The 16,272-nt window shown below is 44.9% G+C and overlaps 1 protein-coding gene across 1 annotated transcript; it reads left to right on the top strand.

Moving 5' to 3' along the window:
- LOC8061658 lies at positions 2,025–4,962 on the top strand. Its single transcript, XM_002461908.2, has 2 exons — positions 2,025–2,499; positions 4,446–4,962. The coding sequence occupies exons 1-2, from the start codon at positions 2,204–2,206 to the stop codon at positions 4,705–4,707; spliced, it is 558 nt and encodes a 185-aa protein (XP_002461953.1). The 5' UTR covers positions 2,025–2,203; the 3' UTR covers positions 4,708–4,962.

The raw sequence follows: 16,272 nt of genomic DNA, 5'->3' as shown, positions 1-16,272 counted from the left end.
CACAAATGTGAATACTATTCATTATAAATTAGATCAACATGCGTTACGATTCTTCCGTGGATGAATATAGTATATACATTGTGCAAGTTGTCACGAGCACACAGGTGTTCACCAACAACTACCACGCGTGCCTACACATGACACGGTCCAGGAGCCCGGTGCGGGGTAGAAACCATCGTGACAGCAGACGCCAGGCGAGAACAAATGGCGTCCTCATAAAAGAATGATGATAGAAGACGGATTACCACTCCCACATGTGGGGGGTGTTTCCTCTACTATTTTTTTTTAAAAAAATCTGGATTTTAGTTTATCATTTTGCATAATAAAATTAAACACAATGTAAAAATTTTGGCAAAAAGTTAGTTATTCTCCATTTTTTATTTTGGTCTCAAGAGGCCAAAAAACCCAAAAGACCCTCAACAGGCTCTCACGAGGATAATAAATTCTGCATTTTGTATGTCACTAAACGTAACCCTGAAATTTTTGGTATTTTGCATTCCATCGTTCCAAAGTAGTTGACATTTTGCATTTTTTTTGAACTAAACACCGCCAAGTTCCCCTCCTATTAAAAAAATTTGAGTTTTGATTCATCATTTTGCAAAGAACTAAACATCATACAAAAATTTTAGCAAAAATATAGTTATTCTTTATTTTAGATTTTGACCTCAAGAGATTAAAATAACCCAAAAGAGCCTGGTGAGGCCTTCATAAGGACAATAAATTCTGCATTTTAGATAAAACTAAACATAATCCTAAAAGTTTTGGTTTTCGCATTTCATCGTTTCAAAGTAATTGATATTTTGTATTTTACATTTTTAACTAAACACCCCATAGTAAGAGTGTTTTTTGGAAAAAAAGAAAAAATTTCTGAGTGCATGGACTTAGGCCCTGTTTAGATTGGAGATGAAAATTTTTTGGGTGTCACATCGGATGTGTCGGAAGGATGTCGGGAGGGGTCTTTAGAAACTAATAAAAAAACAAATTACATAGCTCATCAGGAAACTACAAGACAAATCTATTAAGCATAATTAATCTATCATTAACACATGTGAGTTACTGTAGTACTTTAGGCTAATCATAGAGTAACTAGGCTTAAAAGATTCGTCTCACGTTTTTCAATCAAACTGTGTAATTAGTTCATTTTTTATGTACATTTAATGTTCTATGTATGTGTCCAAAGATTTGATGAGATGAACGAAAAAATTTTGGGTAGGGAAGTAAACAGGCCTTAAGAACTAACGCTGCCCACGTGGTGCCCCTGCCCGCTCTGCCGTAGCAACTAGAAAAAGCTAGTAACGCCAGTCTCAATGCATGTTTTATGAGAGTATAATGCACATTAAATAGGATGTTACATAAGCAAAAATTGTTGACTTGACAGGGTCATTAAATGAAGGAGTTTTATCAGATGAGAAAGGAGTTTCATCCCCATAAAACTCATGGCTCAAGAGCTAGTTTATAGTCTTGGTAATTGTACTATGTATTGTTGAGACTCGTCTAATGAAAAATCGAGCGCGGGCGCGGCGCTGCAGTCGCTGCCCTGCACGTGCCCGTGCGGAGCCGGGGTCGAGGGCCGTCGGCGGCAAGCCACACCACACCACAGCCCAGGGCCACGCGCACCAACCCGGGCCTTGTTTAGTTCCGAAAAGTGAAAAGTTTTCGGTACTGTAGCATTTTCGTTTGTTTGTGACAAATATTATCTAATTATGGACTAACTAGGATCAAAAAATTCGTCTCGTGATTTACAGTTAAACTGTGTAATTATTTTTTATTTTCGTCTATATTTAATGTTTCATACATGTGTCACAAGATTCGATGTGACGGAGAATCTTGAAAACTTTTTGGTTTTTAGGGTGAACTAAACAAGGCCCCGGCAGGAAAAACGCAACGCGCCAACGCCCGTCCGGTAGCGGCTGCCAGGTGCGCCCCACCCAGTCTGCCGCATTCGTTAGGCGGTCCCCTTCCCCACCTCCACCAGCGAGCCGCGTGAGCGTGACAACCCACCCCAAAAACGCAGAAAAGCGAAGCTCTCACTTCCCTCGCCTCCTCTGCACTCCACACCGACACGCGACCGCACTGCCTTTTAACTACACCCCTCCCACCGCACCGAGCTGCTAGCCCTCCCCACCCCAGTACCCAGACCACACCAGCAGAGATCAGCTGCGAGCTAGAGAACGACCGACCGACAGGAGCTAGTTCGCTCGCAATGGCGTCCATCATCGTGCAGGCGGTGGTGATCCTCCTGGACGTCATCGCCTTCGGCCTGGGCGTGGCCGCCGAGCAGCGCCGGAGCCGGGCCACCGTCACCCCGGACGCCGCCAAGGAGTACGACTTCTGCGTCTACGACTCCGACATCGCCACGGGCTACGGCGTCGGCGCGCTGCTCCTCCTCGCCGCCGGGCAGGTCGTGCTCATGGTCGCCAGCCGCTGCTTCTGCTGCGGCCGCGGGCTCAAGCCGGGAGGCTCCCGCGCCTGCGCGCTCATCCTCTTCCTCTTCACATGGTAACAACAACCCAAATCTCCTCCAGCCCCTCCCGCGGTTGATTGCCTGCTACTCCTTCCTCTTCGCATACATACATGGAAATAATTAACCAGCAGGCAGCAGAGCTAGATTTGGTTAGGTGTTGCTCCTCTCTCCGAGATCCAAACTCGGGTGGGTTGGGTTCTGCTCTATCCCCATCGCTCGTCTAGTTCTACCGACCGACGAGCAGATTGGGGTGGGATCTGCGATTCTGCGTCGTGGTTCATGTGGTTTTCAGCTGCGGGTGCACGGCGCTAGCTAAGATCCGTTTCCCGCCGGCTGGTCTTGGCCCGGATCTTGAGCTTTCCAACTGAATCTTGTGATGCGCAAGTTCCGCAGCTTAATTTCTACGCCTAGGGAGGAAAAGATGTGGTGAACTGACTACTAGTTCGCCGCTGTTGCCTCTGACATTAAAATTCAAGCGTCTCACCCAGTGCTTTACTCTATTGCTTTTGGCAAACGAGTGGTGAGATCCATCAATTAGTAGTAATAATACTAGTATACTTTTGTAGTAGCCAGATGAAAATCATTTCCCCACCTGGCGTGGGGCTTTCACTTTCATTACTGAAGCTGCACTTGCACGGCAGTGCTCTGTATTTAGCACCTCAAAGCTGATAGCAGCGCAGAAGTGTCCTTCAGTGTATTGTTTAAGCTCTGTAGCCGCATGCTGTCATGCAAGCTAACATCTGCTTTACATACAGTTTACTAACATGTTTCAAAGATTTCAAGCCACATGTCCCCTCAATAATAATTTGACTAATTCTTGGTTGGAGGTTGTTCGTAGCACATGTCATGGATCTCTGAAACTGTTTCAGACATTTATCTTCATAAATCTGCTAGATTTCTACATTGTTTGATTGTAGATGTCCAACTACTCCCATTGTCCTTTTTTAAAACAAAGGAAAGGTGCACTCCCATTGTCCTTGTAACACAAATTGCTTGGCACTGGTACTTTTATGGGATTTAGTGTTTAGCATACTTTATATTTCTGTGATTTGATGGAGATGTTGAAAGCCCTTTCCATCACAAGTGTTGTTTTAGATGATCAGTGATATCCTGACAACTTTCACAATAGTACAGTCAGCAAGATTAACATTGCCAATAATTCGAGATAAGTCTATTTATATATAAATAAACTCTCAGTATCCACAAAGATACACGTAGACAGATTTCTTCAAAATTTGAATGCAGGCTATCGAAATGTTGTTGGTTATACTTTACTGGAGGAACTAGCAACTACTAAATCTTTATTTGTTCTGGGTAGCTTAGCTACTCGGTTGGTCAAGGACTTGAAATGAAGTAATTAATGAAACCATGTTTGGTACCTCGATATATCCACATCTATGCTTTGATATTTGTTTACACAAATTGACTTAAGTTTTTTCTGATGAACTGTTAAACCATATTATTTTTTTAATAGTCTGTCATTGATTTGTTTATCTGTTTCTCTTGAGATCACCATGTGACAGTGACATTTCCTAAGCAATCCCTAAGTCAACATCAATTAATAGCCTTGCTTTCTGGGTGTCCTTGACTAGCTAGCCTTCTGGAGGAAGCATCGGCCATATTCTATTCGCAAAAGCTACAGTTAAATTTCATTTGGCATCACTTGAGTTGTCTGTCTGTCTCTGGATGCTGCTTGCTTGCTTTCCTTCCTCAATTCATATAATAAAGCCTGAACTAGGAACTGCCGACTGTCGTGGCCAGCTTCAAGATGTTATGACATGAGCATATATTTTCTTATTTCAGTATCTACAAGATTGCAGATATACTATATTTTCTGGCTCATTTGGAATATATGTCCAACTGATTTGGGTACCCTAAACATCAGGCCAGCATATCTAAAAATAAGTCTATTATTCAAGTAATATCAACTGCACTTCCCATCCAAATGTTTAACAATAACATGTCTCATTCCCATTGACAGGGTGACCTTCCTCATCGCGGAGGCGTGCCTGCTGGCAGGATCAGTACGCAACGCGTACCACACCCGGTACAGGGGCATATTCTATGGCGACTCCCTCTCATGTGAGACGGTGCGAAAGGGCGTCTTTGCTGCTGGTGCGGCCTTCACCTTCTTCACGGCCATCCTGGGTGAGGTGTACTACCTCAGCTACTCAAAGTCCCGAGATGCCGCTGGCGGTGCCCCCTATGGCGGCTCCAGCATTGGCATGGGCCCATACAACTAAAGGAGCTTGCTCAAGGCAGGCCCCAGTCTTTTCAACTCGCTTCATGGTGGAGGAATGCAGTGTTCTCTTTAACATTACCTTAGTAGGGACGGTGTAATTGGTTATTGGATCCGCTGTTTTTTCTTTAGGTTCTTGTATGAGGTTACTTGGTTGTGGGCTGTATACTGTTTGGATTATTGGGTTGGATTCTGGACATGGAATACACGTATCGTAGTATGCTATGTTGTTCATATGTATGCACGCCCTTCTCATGTTCGTCTGATGTTTTACCTCGTTTCGTCCTGGTCTCGTCATTCACCATTTACTGATGGTGGTCATGTCTCGGCATTCACCATTTACTGATGGCGGTCATCTCTTTTTTTTTTTGAAAAAGCATTATATATTAACTTAACAAAGGGATGGTGCGGATTACATCTGGAGTCTAGAACTGACCAGCTAAGCTAACCTAGTCATTAAGAGCTGCCTCATTGCAAAAACCTACGGGTATATATGAAAGAATACGAGTTTCACCTCACTAAGTTTTTGACATCGCACGTGATGAAAGAATACGAGTTTCACCTCACTAAGTTTTTGTCATCGCACATGATGGCTCTAACATAAGATCTATCTAGTATTGGAGATTGTAACTTCTTGATAACGGTTTGACAATCCGAAACTACAATGATATTACAAAGGTTATATTCTCTTGCAAAAACAACACCACATCAAACTGCCAACATTATGTTCTTTAAAAAACAACACATCAAACTGCCAACTCAAGATCTTCAACTCTATGAATCTTCTTACAAAAAGACATTTTAAAATCCCCTGCATGATCACGCATGACTACTTCAACTCCAACCGAGATGGCTTTTTAAGTGTGGTGACATACATTAACCATGAAGTATCCATCTGGTGGTGGAGTCCATTTAGAGACCAAGCAATTAGACTCGCACATGTGAATATAACATACGCAACAGTATCTCTCTCTCTTCAGGACAACAGTATCTCTCTCTTCTTGGATAATAATGGAGTTTAGGCCTCAACTCTCCAAGTCTGTCTCCCCAGAGTTCAATATACTTGGATAATAATGGAGTTTAGGCCTCAACTCTCAAAGTCTGTCTCCCCAGTGAGCAATCCAGCATCAGTTATTGAGCACTTCTCAATTCTGCGGAATAATGATCAGTTCCATGCTTATCCTGCTTTTCCTTCGATGGATCATAACAGTGTCGGTTGCATGCTAATAATTTGTCTGGGGCTTTGTTTAGTTCCGAAAAGATTTCGGATTTCGGTACTGTAACACTTCATTTGTTTGTGGTAAATATTGTCCAATTATAGACTAACTAGGATCAAAAGATTCGTCTCACGATTTACAGGCAAACTGTGTAATTAGTTTTTGTTTTTGTCTATATATAAAGCTTCATGTATGTGCCGCAAGATTCAATGTGACGGGGTATCTTGAAAACTTTTTGGTTTTTGGATGAACTAAACAAGGCCTGGGTTGGAGTAAGGGTTGGAGCAGGGAAATGGCTTAACCCAGACCCTGCCGGGTGGAAACAGCATAGATGGATCTGTAGTAGTGCATATCTCGGCCTTGTTCAGTACAAGCAGGCAACAGGAGTAGTAGTGCATATGGTGGATCCAGCTCCAGCAGGCAGCTGAGTGAGGACATATGGTCCGCCTCAAAATTTGCTTCCTAGAGCGTTGTTTAGTTCCATTTTTTTGCAAAATGGACATTGTAACACTTTCGTTTGTATTTGATAAATATTGTCCAATCATGGGCTAACTAGACTCAAAAGATTCGTCTTACAAATTACAAATAAACTATACAATTAGTTATTTTTTTTATCTATATTTAATGCTTTATGTATGTGCTACAAGATTAGATATGATGAAGAATTTGAAAAATTTTACAAAATTTTTAGAAACTAAACAAGTTCCTAGGACTCAAGACCCAAACACACCATTTTCGAATATGGAAACACTCCTAATATGGCCAGTATTGGAAGCATGCATTGGACAAACTTCAGACACCAGACTTCTGGTATACCAGAAGATACCACCAGACTTCACAGAGCCCACGTTTTGAGGTCCATGGATGAGATGTTGTATATGTTATGGGTTTGACTTATATAATATTTAATAAATAAATAGGAAAAATTGGTTATTTTAGGACTCTAATCGTGTGGCTTGTTCAAAATAGGATTTATAATTTTGGTTTCTCCGAAATAGGACTTCGAACGTTGATAATAAGTTGTAATGATATTTTATATCTTTTTAATCTCTTTTTTTATTTAAATACATGTAGACATATAGACTCGCACTCGCGGGTTGAATCCCAAACCTGCACGGGTAGAATTTTACACCCACGCCCGTACCCACGGACACAAAACCCGCCACGGGTAGAATTTTACACCCACGCCCGCATCCACGGACACGAAATACCCGCGGATGTACTCGTGAACCTGCATAATAATAAATTAATAATACATGCTTAGATTATAGAAAGGAGTTAAAATATGAAAATCAAAACTAGTTAGCATTATATCAACATAAAAATGGTTCTCTTATATATAAATAAATACGAGCGAGGAAAACATAAAACTATATTGCTTCCTTTATATATTGTATAAGAAGGGATCTACATATCATGAGGTTGGAGCGGGCTTACGGATGAAGTGGGTACAGGTTCAAGTTTTCTATGCCCATAAGTTTTTACCCACTAGGTTCAATTACAAACCCGCACCCACACCCGTAGGCACAAAGTTGCACTAGTATCCTCACCCTACCGGGTTTTTACCTGCAGGCACACGGTTAATCTGTACCCGTTGCCATCTTTAGATTAGGCTGTGGTTCTCCCGCCAAGCAGTGCAGTAGGCTTTATTTAATTCGAGAGTTTTTTTTTAGATCTAGCTACTATAACACTTTCGTTTGCATTTGGTAATTATTGTCCAACCATAAACTAACTAAGCTCAAAAAATTCATCTCGCAAATTACAGATAAACTATATAATTAATTATATTTTTTATCTACATTTAATACTCCGACTAAGAATCTTATTTTTTTAAACTAAACAAGGCCTATAGCATTCAAAATCAGGTGCTAGATGCACGTCACATCACCATGCAGGTTTCGTCAACCAGCAATACCTAGATGCACGCCAGGAAAGTGCGCATATATATATATATATATATATATATATATATATATATATATATATATATATATATATATATATATATATTAGGGCTTAGTTCCTCAAAAATTTTGCAAATTTTTTCAGATTTCCCGTCACATCGAATCTTTAGACGTATGCATGAAGTATTAAATATAGATGAAAATAAAAACTAATTGTACAGTTTGGTCGGAATTGACGAGACGAATCTTTTGAGCCTAGTTAGTTCATAATTAGACAATATTTGTCAAATACAAACAAAAGTGCTACTATTCCTATTTTACAAATTTTTTGGAAGTAAACAAGGCCTAGAAATATTGAGATGAAATGCCACCCTGGGTGCGGTAGTTACCCGTCCACTAAAATGTTTCAGACAACTCTGGCTCTGGTCTTGCTTCCCAGCTATTTTCTCATTTGGGAAAATGCAGGACCACGCTATTTCGTCCTTTTTAGGAGTAGCCGGTTGCTTCCCTTCACACCCATCTAGCACCAGTTCAATGGAAGCGAGACCAATTCAGCAATGGACGTAGATGGTTTGTTTATTTTTTATTTTATTTTTTTAATGAAAAATGGTCATGGGGACCTTATTTTGTAGATAAAATCATAATAAATAATAAAGTCAAAATAGGATACAAATCAGATATATGGTTAAAAAATTATTAGCAGATGAAGCTTCATTATCTAAAAATTTGAACTCCAAGTAGTCTTTTCAGCGATGATTCTCAACCAAGGTCACGAGATAAACACTGTGAAGGGCTGGTCCCCACGCAGTCATCGGTCCCAATTGCATGCATCTGCCCAAAAAGTGAAGAACCAGCACCGCCCATCAGATTGCGCTACTGACACACGCGTCCAACATCCAGCAACGACGGCAGCTACCACCCCTGGTGGGCAGTTACCATCCGTTTTAGAAAATCCACTCTATAGCCAGCTACAGAATGTGTTATTCTGTAGCCAGCCGTCCGACCGAACCGTGCTCGCAGGCACTCTAATTCAGAGCCAGCGCCAGGTGGGAGCGACCTTGCCGGAATTAATTGCATTGTTTAATAATTATGGTAAATGAAAAATTAACCATTCGGTGGTAGCCTCTGCGGTAAACGGTGGGGTCTTTGGTTTATTTTCCTAGTATGATAACAGGATCGGAGGCGTACATGCACGTACTAGTATGGTAATTAGGATGTCGAATTACTACATCTCCTTGATTTGCTGACGTTAATTTTGAAAACTCTTGTTAGCCCTGCGGTATGCATGGAAAGCTAACAAGAATTACGAGAACAAGTGTACATACATGTGCATGCAAAATATTACGAGCTAGAGTATGTATAATATAATGTAGTTACTTATAATTAACACACAAATGATCTTGTTACGAAAATTAGCACATATTCTATTTAATATAATTAGCACGTAGAATGATCTTGTTACGACAATTAGCACATATTCTGGTTACTATAGTTAGCATGAGAGTTTTAATACTGTAAATATTTATGAGAATTTTGTACTACAAATGTTTACTAGAATTGAATATTGTAAATGTTTATGAAAATTTTGTACTGCAAATTTTTATGAGATTTTTATACTATAATAAATTTACATGAATATCTCTTACTATGAAATTTACGAGAACTTGCACAAAGAATATTTACGAAAACTTTGTTCTATGAATACAAGTATTTACGAGAATTTTGAACTATGATCAAATTTAATTTACTATAACATCAGTATAAGCTACATCATGCGCCAGGTTGCGCGTGCACTAGCCCTCGGGATGGCTGAGGATACCCCCTGGTCGAGCTCGGCGGCTGTGTTAACCATGCTATCGGCATCCATGAAACACCTGCGTGAGTTATGCGTACCACGCGCATTCGGGCTTCTTCCTTCCCATGATCAATGATGTCAACCACGTCATGAACTCACCGGCCACCTCCTCGTACTGAGGACCGGGCACACCAGGCTCGAGAGTCGAGACGCCTACCCTAACGTGGGCCGCGTGCAGTGCAGCTGCACGACCTCAGAGATGAACTCCACAGATCCCGTGTGGTCCGTCGAGGGCTCGATGGCGGGAGAGGTGCGCGGTGGATGCGAACGAGAACATCGAGGCCGCCGACGGTCATCTCCTCCGTGGGCTGTATGGACCTGCCCAAACATGCATGCTGAATCACGTGGTGGAGTAGGCTGCGTCGTCGAGGGCACGCGCCTTGCCTTACCATCGTCGACGTTTGCTGCTACTTACCTTGGTCCTCGGCTCGATCTTCATGGGGCGAGTCACACGATCGCCGGTGTTAGCTAAATTGATGCGTCATTATGTAATCTTTGTTTGGTTAAACACTGGAGTCTTGTAATAGCTAGATATGGGGAGGACGTGACCGGTGGCATGCTAGGGCACGATCTATCCTGGGTTGGTCGAGTTTGCGTCGTCCCGGACATTGCGCATGCGACGTGAACCGCGGTGAAACGGGACACGTACGGTGTACGGGGTGGCGCGGTGGGACTCAGGCGTATGAGCCTGGGACTGTGTCATGTGTATAAATATCAATGAATTAAGACCGTGAGAAGCTGCGATTCCTAGCAGCGACATATCCATCTAATCTCGTGTGCCTGCGATCTCGTTTGTAAACTCTTGCCGCGGTTATCACAGAGACACCGGCGTCGAGGTCCGGAGTCCAGGGCATCGTCTGGCTCCAACAATTGGTATCAGAGCTTCGGTTGGTCGGTTCTAGTGGCGTTCGTCATTGGCGAAGAGTAGAAGGAGACGCAGGGTGACTCAATTCGTCAAGTCGAGGCAGAAGGAAGCGTGATCAGAAGAATCGCCGAGATGAGCACTTCAGGAGAGAAGGAGTCCATGGATCGGGCGTTCAATCAGGCCGCTGGCAATCTTGTGTGGCCGATGCTCACCCGATCAAACTATCAAGAGTGGGCGTCGCATGTGAAGTGCAATCTGGAAGGCATGTACTTATGGGATGCGGTTGAAGCTGATCCTGACAAGGTGGAGCGGCGTCGAGATCGTTTGGCTCTTGGGGCCATGCTGCGGGGCGTCCCACAAGACATGCACTCGATGCTCTTGAACAAGAAAACCGTCAAAGAGGCGTGGGAGGCAATCAAGACAATGAGACTCGGGGCAGATCGAGTTAAGGAGGTGAATGCTCAGAAACTTCTCGCCGAGTTTGAGAGCATCTCGTTCAAGCTGGGGGAGTCAATTGATGATTTTGCCATCCGCATCTCGAAGCTCGTAACTGATCTTCGTGGACTTGGAGAAGAAAGTGTCACGGATACTCGGTTGGTGAAGAAATTCCTTCGGGTGGTGCCACAGCGGTACAGCCAGGTGGCAGTGGCGATCGAGATGGTCAAGGATATGAAAACCATGACCATTGAGGACCTTGTTGGTCATCTCAGGGCGGCCGAGGAGAGGTTCGAGTCCTCTGTGGATCAGGTGACGGAGAAAACTGAGAAGCTCTTATTGACAGAAGAAGAGTGGATGTCGAGGAATAAGAGCCGTATGCAGCCGGACTCAAACTACGGTGCAAAAGGCGGCAAACAGTATGTCAAGAAGGAGCGATCTGGGGCGCGCGCTGGTGGCGAGGCGCGTGACTCTTGGAGGAAAAAACTTGACGTCGATGGGAACTCCATGGCGCAAGGGGAGATGCAGCAAGTGCGGCATCTGGGGCCACTACAAGAAGGAGTGCTAGTCTAAGCAGAAGGAGGAACGCCAGGAGGCGGCACACCATGTCAACGGTGATCCTGAGACAGGAGCACTCCTTGTAGCTCAGGTGTGCACGGTGGCTAGGACGCCGGAGGAACACTGTCAACGTGTCTTCCTGAATCAGGAACGTGTGTTCCCGGCGGAGTACAGCAGTGGTGCGTGGATACTTCACACAGGAGCTACAAATCATATGACGGGTTGCCGGGAGTCGCTGGCAAGTCTTGATGATGCTGTGCGAGGCGCCGTGCGGTTTGGTGATGGGTCCACGGTGCAAATCCAAGGCATTGGCGCAGTCACTATTGGTGGCAAAGATGAGGGCCATCGAGTCCTCACTGAGGTATATTATATTCCTACACTCAAATGTAACATTGTTAGTTTGGGTCAATTGGAGGAGAGTGGGTGCCGGGTCGAAATTGATCATGGCATCTTGGAGGTATTTGAGCGGAGCCAGGCTAATAAGAAGCAGCGTAGCGTGCTGATACGGGCGGAGAGAAAAAATAGACTGTATGTAATGAAGGTGCAGTTGTCCTCGCCTGTGTGCCTCCTGAAAAAGATGGAAGACCTGGCATGGCTATGGCACGCCAGATTCGGTCACCTCAATTTTCGGGCACTTCATGATCTTGGTGTGAGGCAGATGGTTGAGGGGATTCCGATGATCAAGCGTGCAGAAGAGGTTTGTGATGGCTGTGCTCTTGGAAAACATCATAGAGCACCGTTTCCACAGGCGTCAGCTTTCAGGGCAGAAGGTGGACTTGATTTAGTTCATATCGACCTCTGCGGTCACATAACACCACCTACTCCTGGTGGGAAGTCGTATTTCTTGCTGATCGTTGATGACTTCAGTCGTTACATGTGGTTAGACCTGTTAGCTTCAAAAGATGATGCACTGGCATACTTGAAGCGGATCATGACGGCGGCCGAAGTGGAGTCTGGTCGCCGATTGCGAGCTATCAGAACAGATTGTGGTGGTGAGTTTGACTCTGGTGCTGTCATTACGTTCTGTAGTGAACGGGGAATCAGGCACAACACCACTGTGCCGTATACTCCCCAACAGAATGGCGTCGTTGAACGACGGAATCAAACAATCGTTGAAATGGCGCGATGCTTGCTTAAATCGATGAAAGTACCGGGCAAGTTCTGGGGGGAGGCAGTGAAGACGGCGGTGTATATTCTGAATCGCTCGCCAACTAAAAGTCTAAACAATAAGACGCCGTATGAAGCCTGGTCTGGGAAGAAACTGAGTGTCAGGCATTTGCGTACGTTTGGCTGTCGAGCTTATGCCAAACGCAATGGACCTGGAGTAAATAAGCTGGCTGATCGATCTATCCCAGGGGTGTTTTTTGGCTATGGAGAAGGTACGAAAGGGTACCGAGTGTATGATCCAATTCATAAGAAACTTATGATCTCCAGAGATGTCATTTTTGATGAAAAGCATCCATGGAATTGGGGGGAGCAGGGAAGCCGACAGGCGCCCAGCAGCACATTCAGTATTGACGGGTATGCAGATACTGTTCACCATCCGGCAACAGACGGTGTACTGCCTGACGGCCCGATTTTCTCTGGAGCGCCGGCATCACCGGAGGCTACAATTCCATTGGATGACGATGGTAATGGTGGGCATAGTACGCCACCACATACGCCAATCTCAGGAGGGTTGGGATCAACACCGTCGGCAACAACAGTTCAGTGGGCAACCCCGCCCACGGATGCCTCTGAAGATTCTGATGGAGGTCCTAGGCGGTATCGAACCATCACAAACTTACTCGACACCACAGACGAGATTCATGACATGGAATATAGCGGGCTTTGTTTAGTTGCAGCAGAAGAACCGGGGTCTGTGGAGGAGGCGCTGAAGGAGGAGTGTTGGCGACAAGCAATGCAGGCTGAAATGCAAGCTATTGAAAGCAACAGAACCTGGGATGTCAGTGATTTACCAGCCTGACAGAGAGCCATTGGGTTGAAGTGGGTTTTCAAAGTTAAGAAAAATCCTGAAGGAAGGATTGTGAAGCATAAAGCAAGATTAGTGGCTAAGGGCTATGCTCAGCAACAGGGTGTGGATTTTGATGAAGTCTTTGCACCGGTGGCTAGAATAGAGACAGTGAGGGTGCTTCTTGCACTTGCTGCACATGGTGGTTGGCAGATACATCACATGGACGTCAAGTCGGCTTTTTTGAATGGTGATCTGACCGAGACAGTATATGTACAGCAGCCTCCTGGTTTCATAGTTGGCAAGGGTGACAAAGTGTTGAAGCTGAATAAAGCGCTCTATGGCTTAAGGCAAGCACCTCGAGCCTGGAATTTTAAGCTTGACAAGGAGCTGATCAATCTTGGCTTTGTGAGAAGTAAACTTGAGTATGCTGTGTACAGAAGGACTAGCAAGAATTCATTCCTGATAGTGGGCGTTTATGTTGATGATCCTGTCATCTCGGGTCCTGATGTAAATGAAATTAGTCGGTTCAAGCTAGAGATGAAAGAGAAATTCAGCATGAGTGATTTGGGTCTCTTGAGCTATTACTTGGGAATTGAAGTGAAGCAAGGAAGAGATGGAATCACACTGAGCCAAAGTGCTTATGCACTGAAAATATTGGAGAATGCAAGTATGACAAACTGCAATCCCTGTGCTACTCCTATGGAGGCAAGGCTCAAGCTCACGAAGTCGATGGAAGAAGAAGTGTTGAATCCTACAGCATATAGAAGTATTATTGGGAGTCTAAGGTACATCGTTAACACCAGGCCAGACCTTGCATACTCGGTAGGTGTTGTGAGTAGACACATGGAGGCTCCAACTAAGCAACACTGGGGTACTGTCAAACACATTCTCAGATATTTGAAGGGGACAGTGGAGTTTGGCTGCAAGTATGAACGAGGAGCTGAACTGAAGCCTTTGCTGCTTGGCTACAGTGACAGCGACTTTGCTGGTGATACCGAGAGCAGAAAGAGCACTACGGGAGTCGTGTATTTTCTTGGGAAGAGCGTGGTCACCTGGGCTTCACAGAAACAAAAGATTGTTGCTCTCTCATCTTGTGAAGCAGAATACGTTGCAGCAGCTGCAGCAGCCTGTCAGGGTGTTTGGCTCAGTCGGCTGATTGGAGACTTGTTGGAAACAAAGGAGATGCCTGTGAAGCTGCTGATGGACAATATGTCGGCTATTGCTCTAAGTAAAAACCCGGTGCATCATGACATGAGTAAGCATATAGACACTAAATATCACTTTATTCATTAGTGCATTGAGCAAGGCAAGGTGGAGGTCGATCATGTCAGGACCGAGGAGCAGCTGGCTGATATGTTCACTAAGTCCTTGGGAAGGGTGAGATTCTTGGAGCTTCGGCAAGCTTTGGGCGTCATCAAGGTGCATCAAGTTTAGGGGGAGTTTGTTAGCTAAATTGATGCGTCATTATGTAATCTTTGTTTGGTTAAACACTGGAGTCTTGTAATAGCTAGATATGGGGAGGACGTGACCGGTGGCATGCTAGGGCACGATCTATCCTGGGTTGGTCGAGTTTGCGTCATCCCGGACATTGCGCATGCGACGTGAACCGCGGTGAAACGGGACACGTACGGTGTACGGGGTGGCGCGGTGGGACTCAGGCGTATGAGCCTGGGACTGTGTCATGTGTATAAATATCAATGAATTAAGACCGTGAGAAGCTGCGATTCCTAGCAGCGACATATCCATCTAATCTCGTGTGCCTACGATCTCGTTTGTAAACTCTTGCCGCGGTTATCACAGAGACACCGGCGTCGAGGTCCGGAGTCCAGGGCATCGTCTGGCTCCAACAGCCGGACCACAAGAGGAAGCCGCGCGCCGCCGGTCGGGGATGGCTCCGAGCCAGGCCGCGACATCGTCACTGCCGCCATTGGTGGCGTTGGAGGGTCGTCATTGCTAAGAGGAAGGCCACACCGTCGCCACAAGAGGCACGCTACTCCACCGGACCTGGCCCCTTGCTGGTCACGTCGCGGACGCGCCGCCGGTCGCGTCACAGGGTGGCAGGGCCGTTGCAGGTCGTCTGCTGCCGGCAGTAGAAGGGGCATCGCACCACGCGAGGCGGTCGCTCCTCCGCTGCCATCCACACGAGGCGAGCTGCAAGAAAATCCGCAACCGCCGGCGGGCATGCGGACCAAGCAAGACGTCGGGGGCAGCAAATGTACGTTGTTGTTAACAGCAGCATCAGTCTTATTGTGGGATATATGGATAACACGGAATGAAATAGTTTTTGATAAAGACAAACCTAAATCTCTTTTGCAGGTACTCTTCAGAAAAACTCACTGGCTACGCCAATGGGCGAGCTTGCAGCGGCATGATGATCTCAAAGATTATCTTATCTCAGCAGCAGTCCACCTCGAGACATCGGCTTTAGCTTTTTTTAGTTCCAATGGATGGCTCGCACATAGAGATGTTGATTGCGTTTAGTCAAAAACTTTTTCTCCAGTGGTTTTGTGGGGCTGCTTCTTATACAGCCGAACTTACGACACTTAGTCGGTGTAATAATTGACCTGATTCTATCTTCGTATAGATGAAGCCGGATATTTTATTCTTTATCTAAAAAAAGGAAACAGCGTGATTATCGGGTGTCCTATTTATCCAATCCAATTTAATATAAATAATAAATGCCTAGATTTATGAGGCAAGCTGTGGGCTGGTGTGCTTGCCGGCTGGTGTTTTAGTCTTGCGCATGGTTTGGATCTGGCTACAGAATTAGATATTCTGTAG

The sequence above is a fragment of the Sorghum bicolor genome, chromosome 2 (assembly GCF_000003195.3).
Source record: "Sorghum bicolor cultivar BTx623 chromosome 2, Sorghum_bicolor_NCBIv3, whole genome shotgun sequence".
In the NCBI taxonomy this organism is placed as follows: domain Eukaryota; kingdom Viridiplantae; phylum Streptophyta; class Magnoliopsida; order Poales; family Poaceae; genus Sorghum; species Sorghum bicolor.
The sequence above is the reverse complement of the archived record's forward strand: the minus strand, read 5'-3'. Positions and strand labels throughout refer to the sequence as shown.

What these genes read in the sequence shown, in the direction of transcription:
- LOC8061658 (XM_002461908.2), top strand. Translation starts at nt 2,204, where the DNA reads ATGGCGTCCATCATCGTGCAGGCGGTGGTGATCCTCCTGGACGTCATC. An exon ending in ATCCTCTTCCTCTTCACATG is followed by an intron (nt 2,500 to 4,445) that starts GTAACAACAACC and finishes TCCCATTGACAG; the next exon opens with GGTGACCTTCCTCATCGCGG.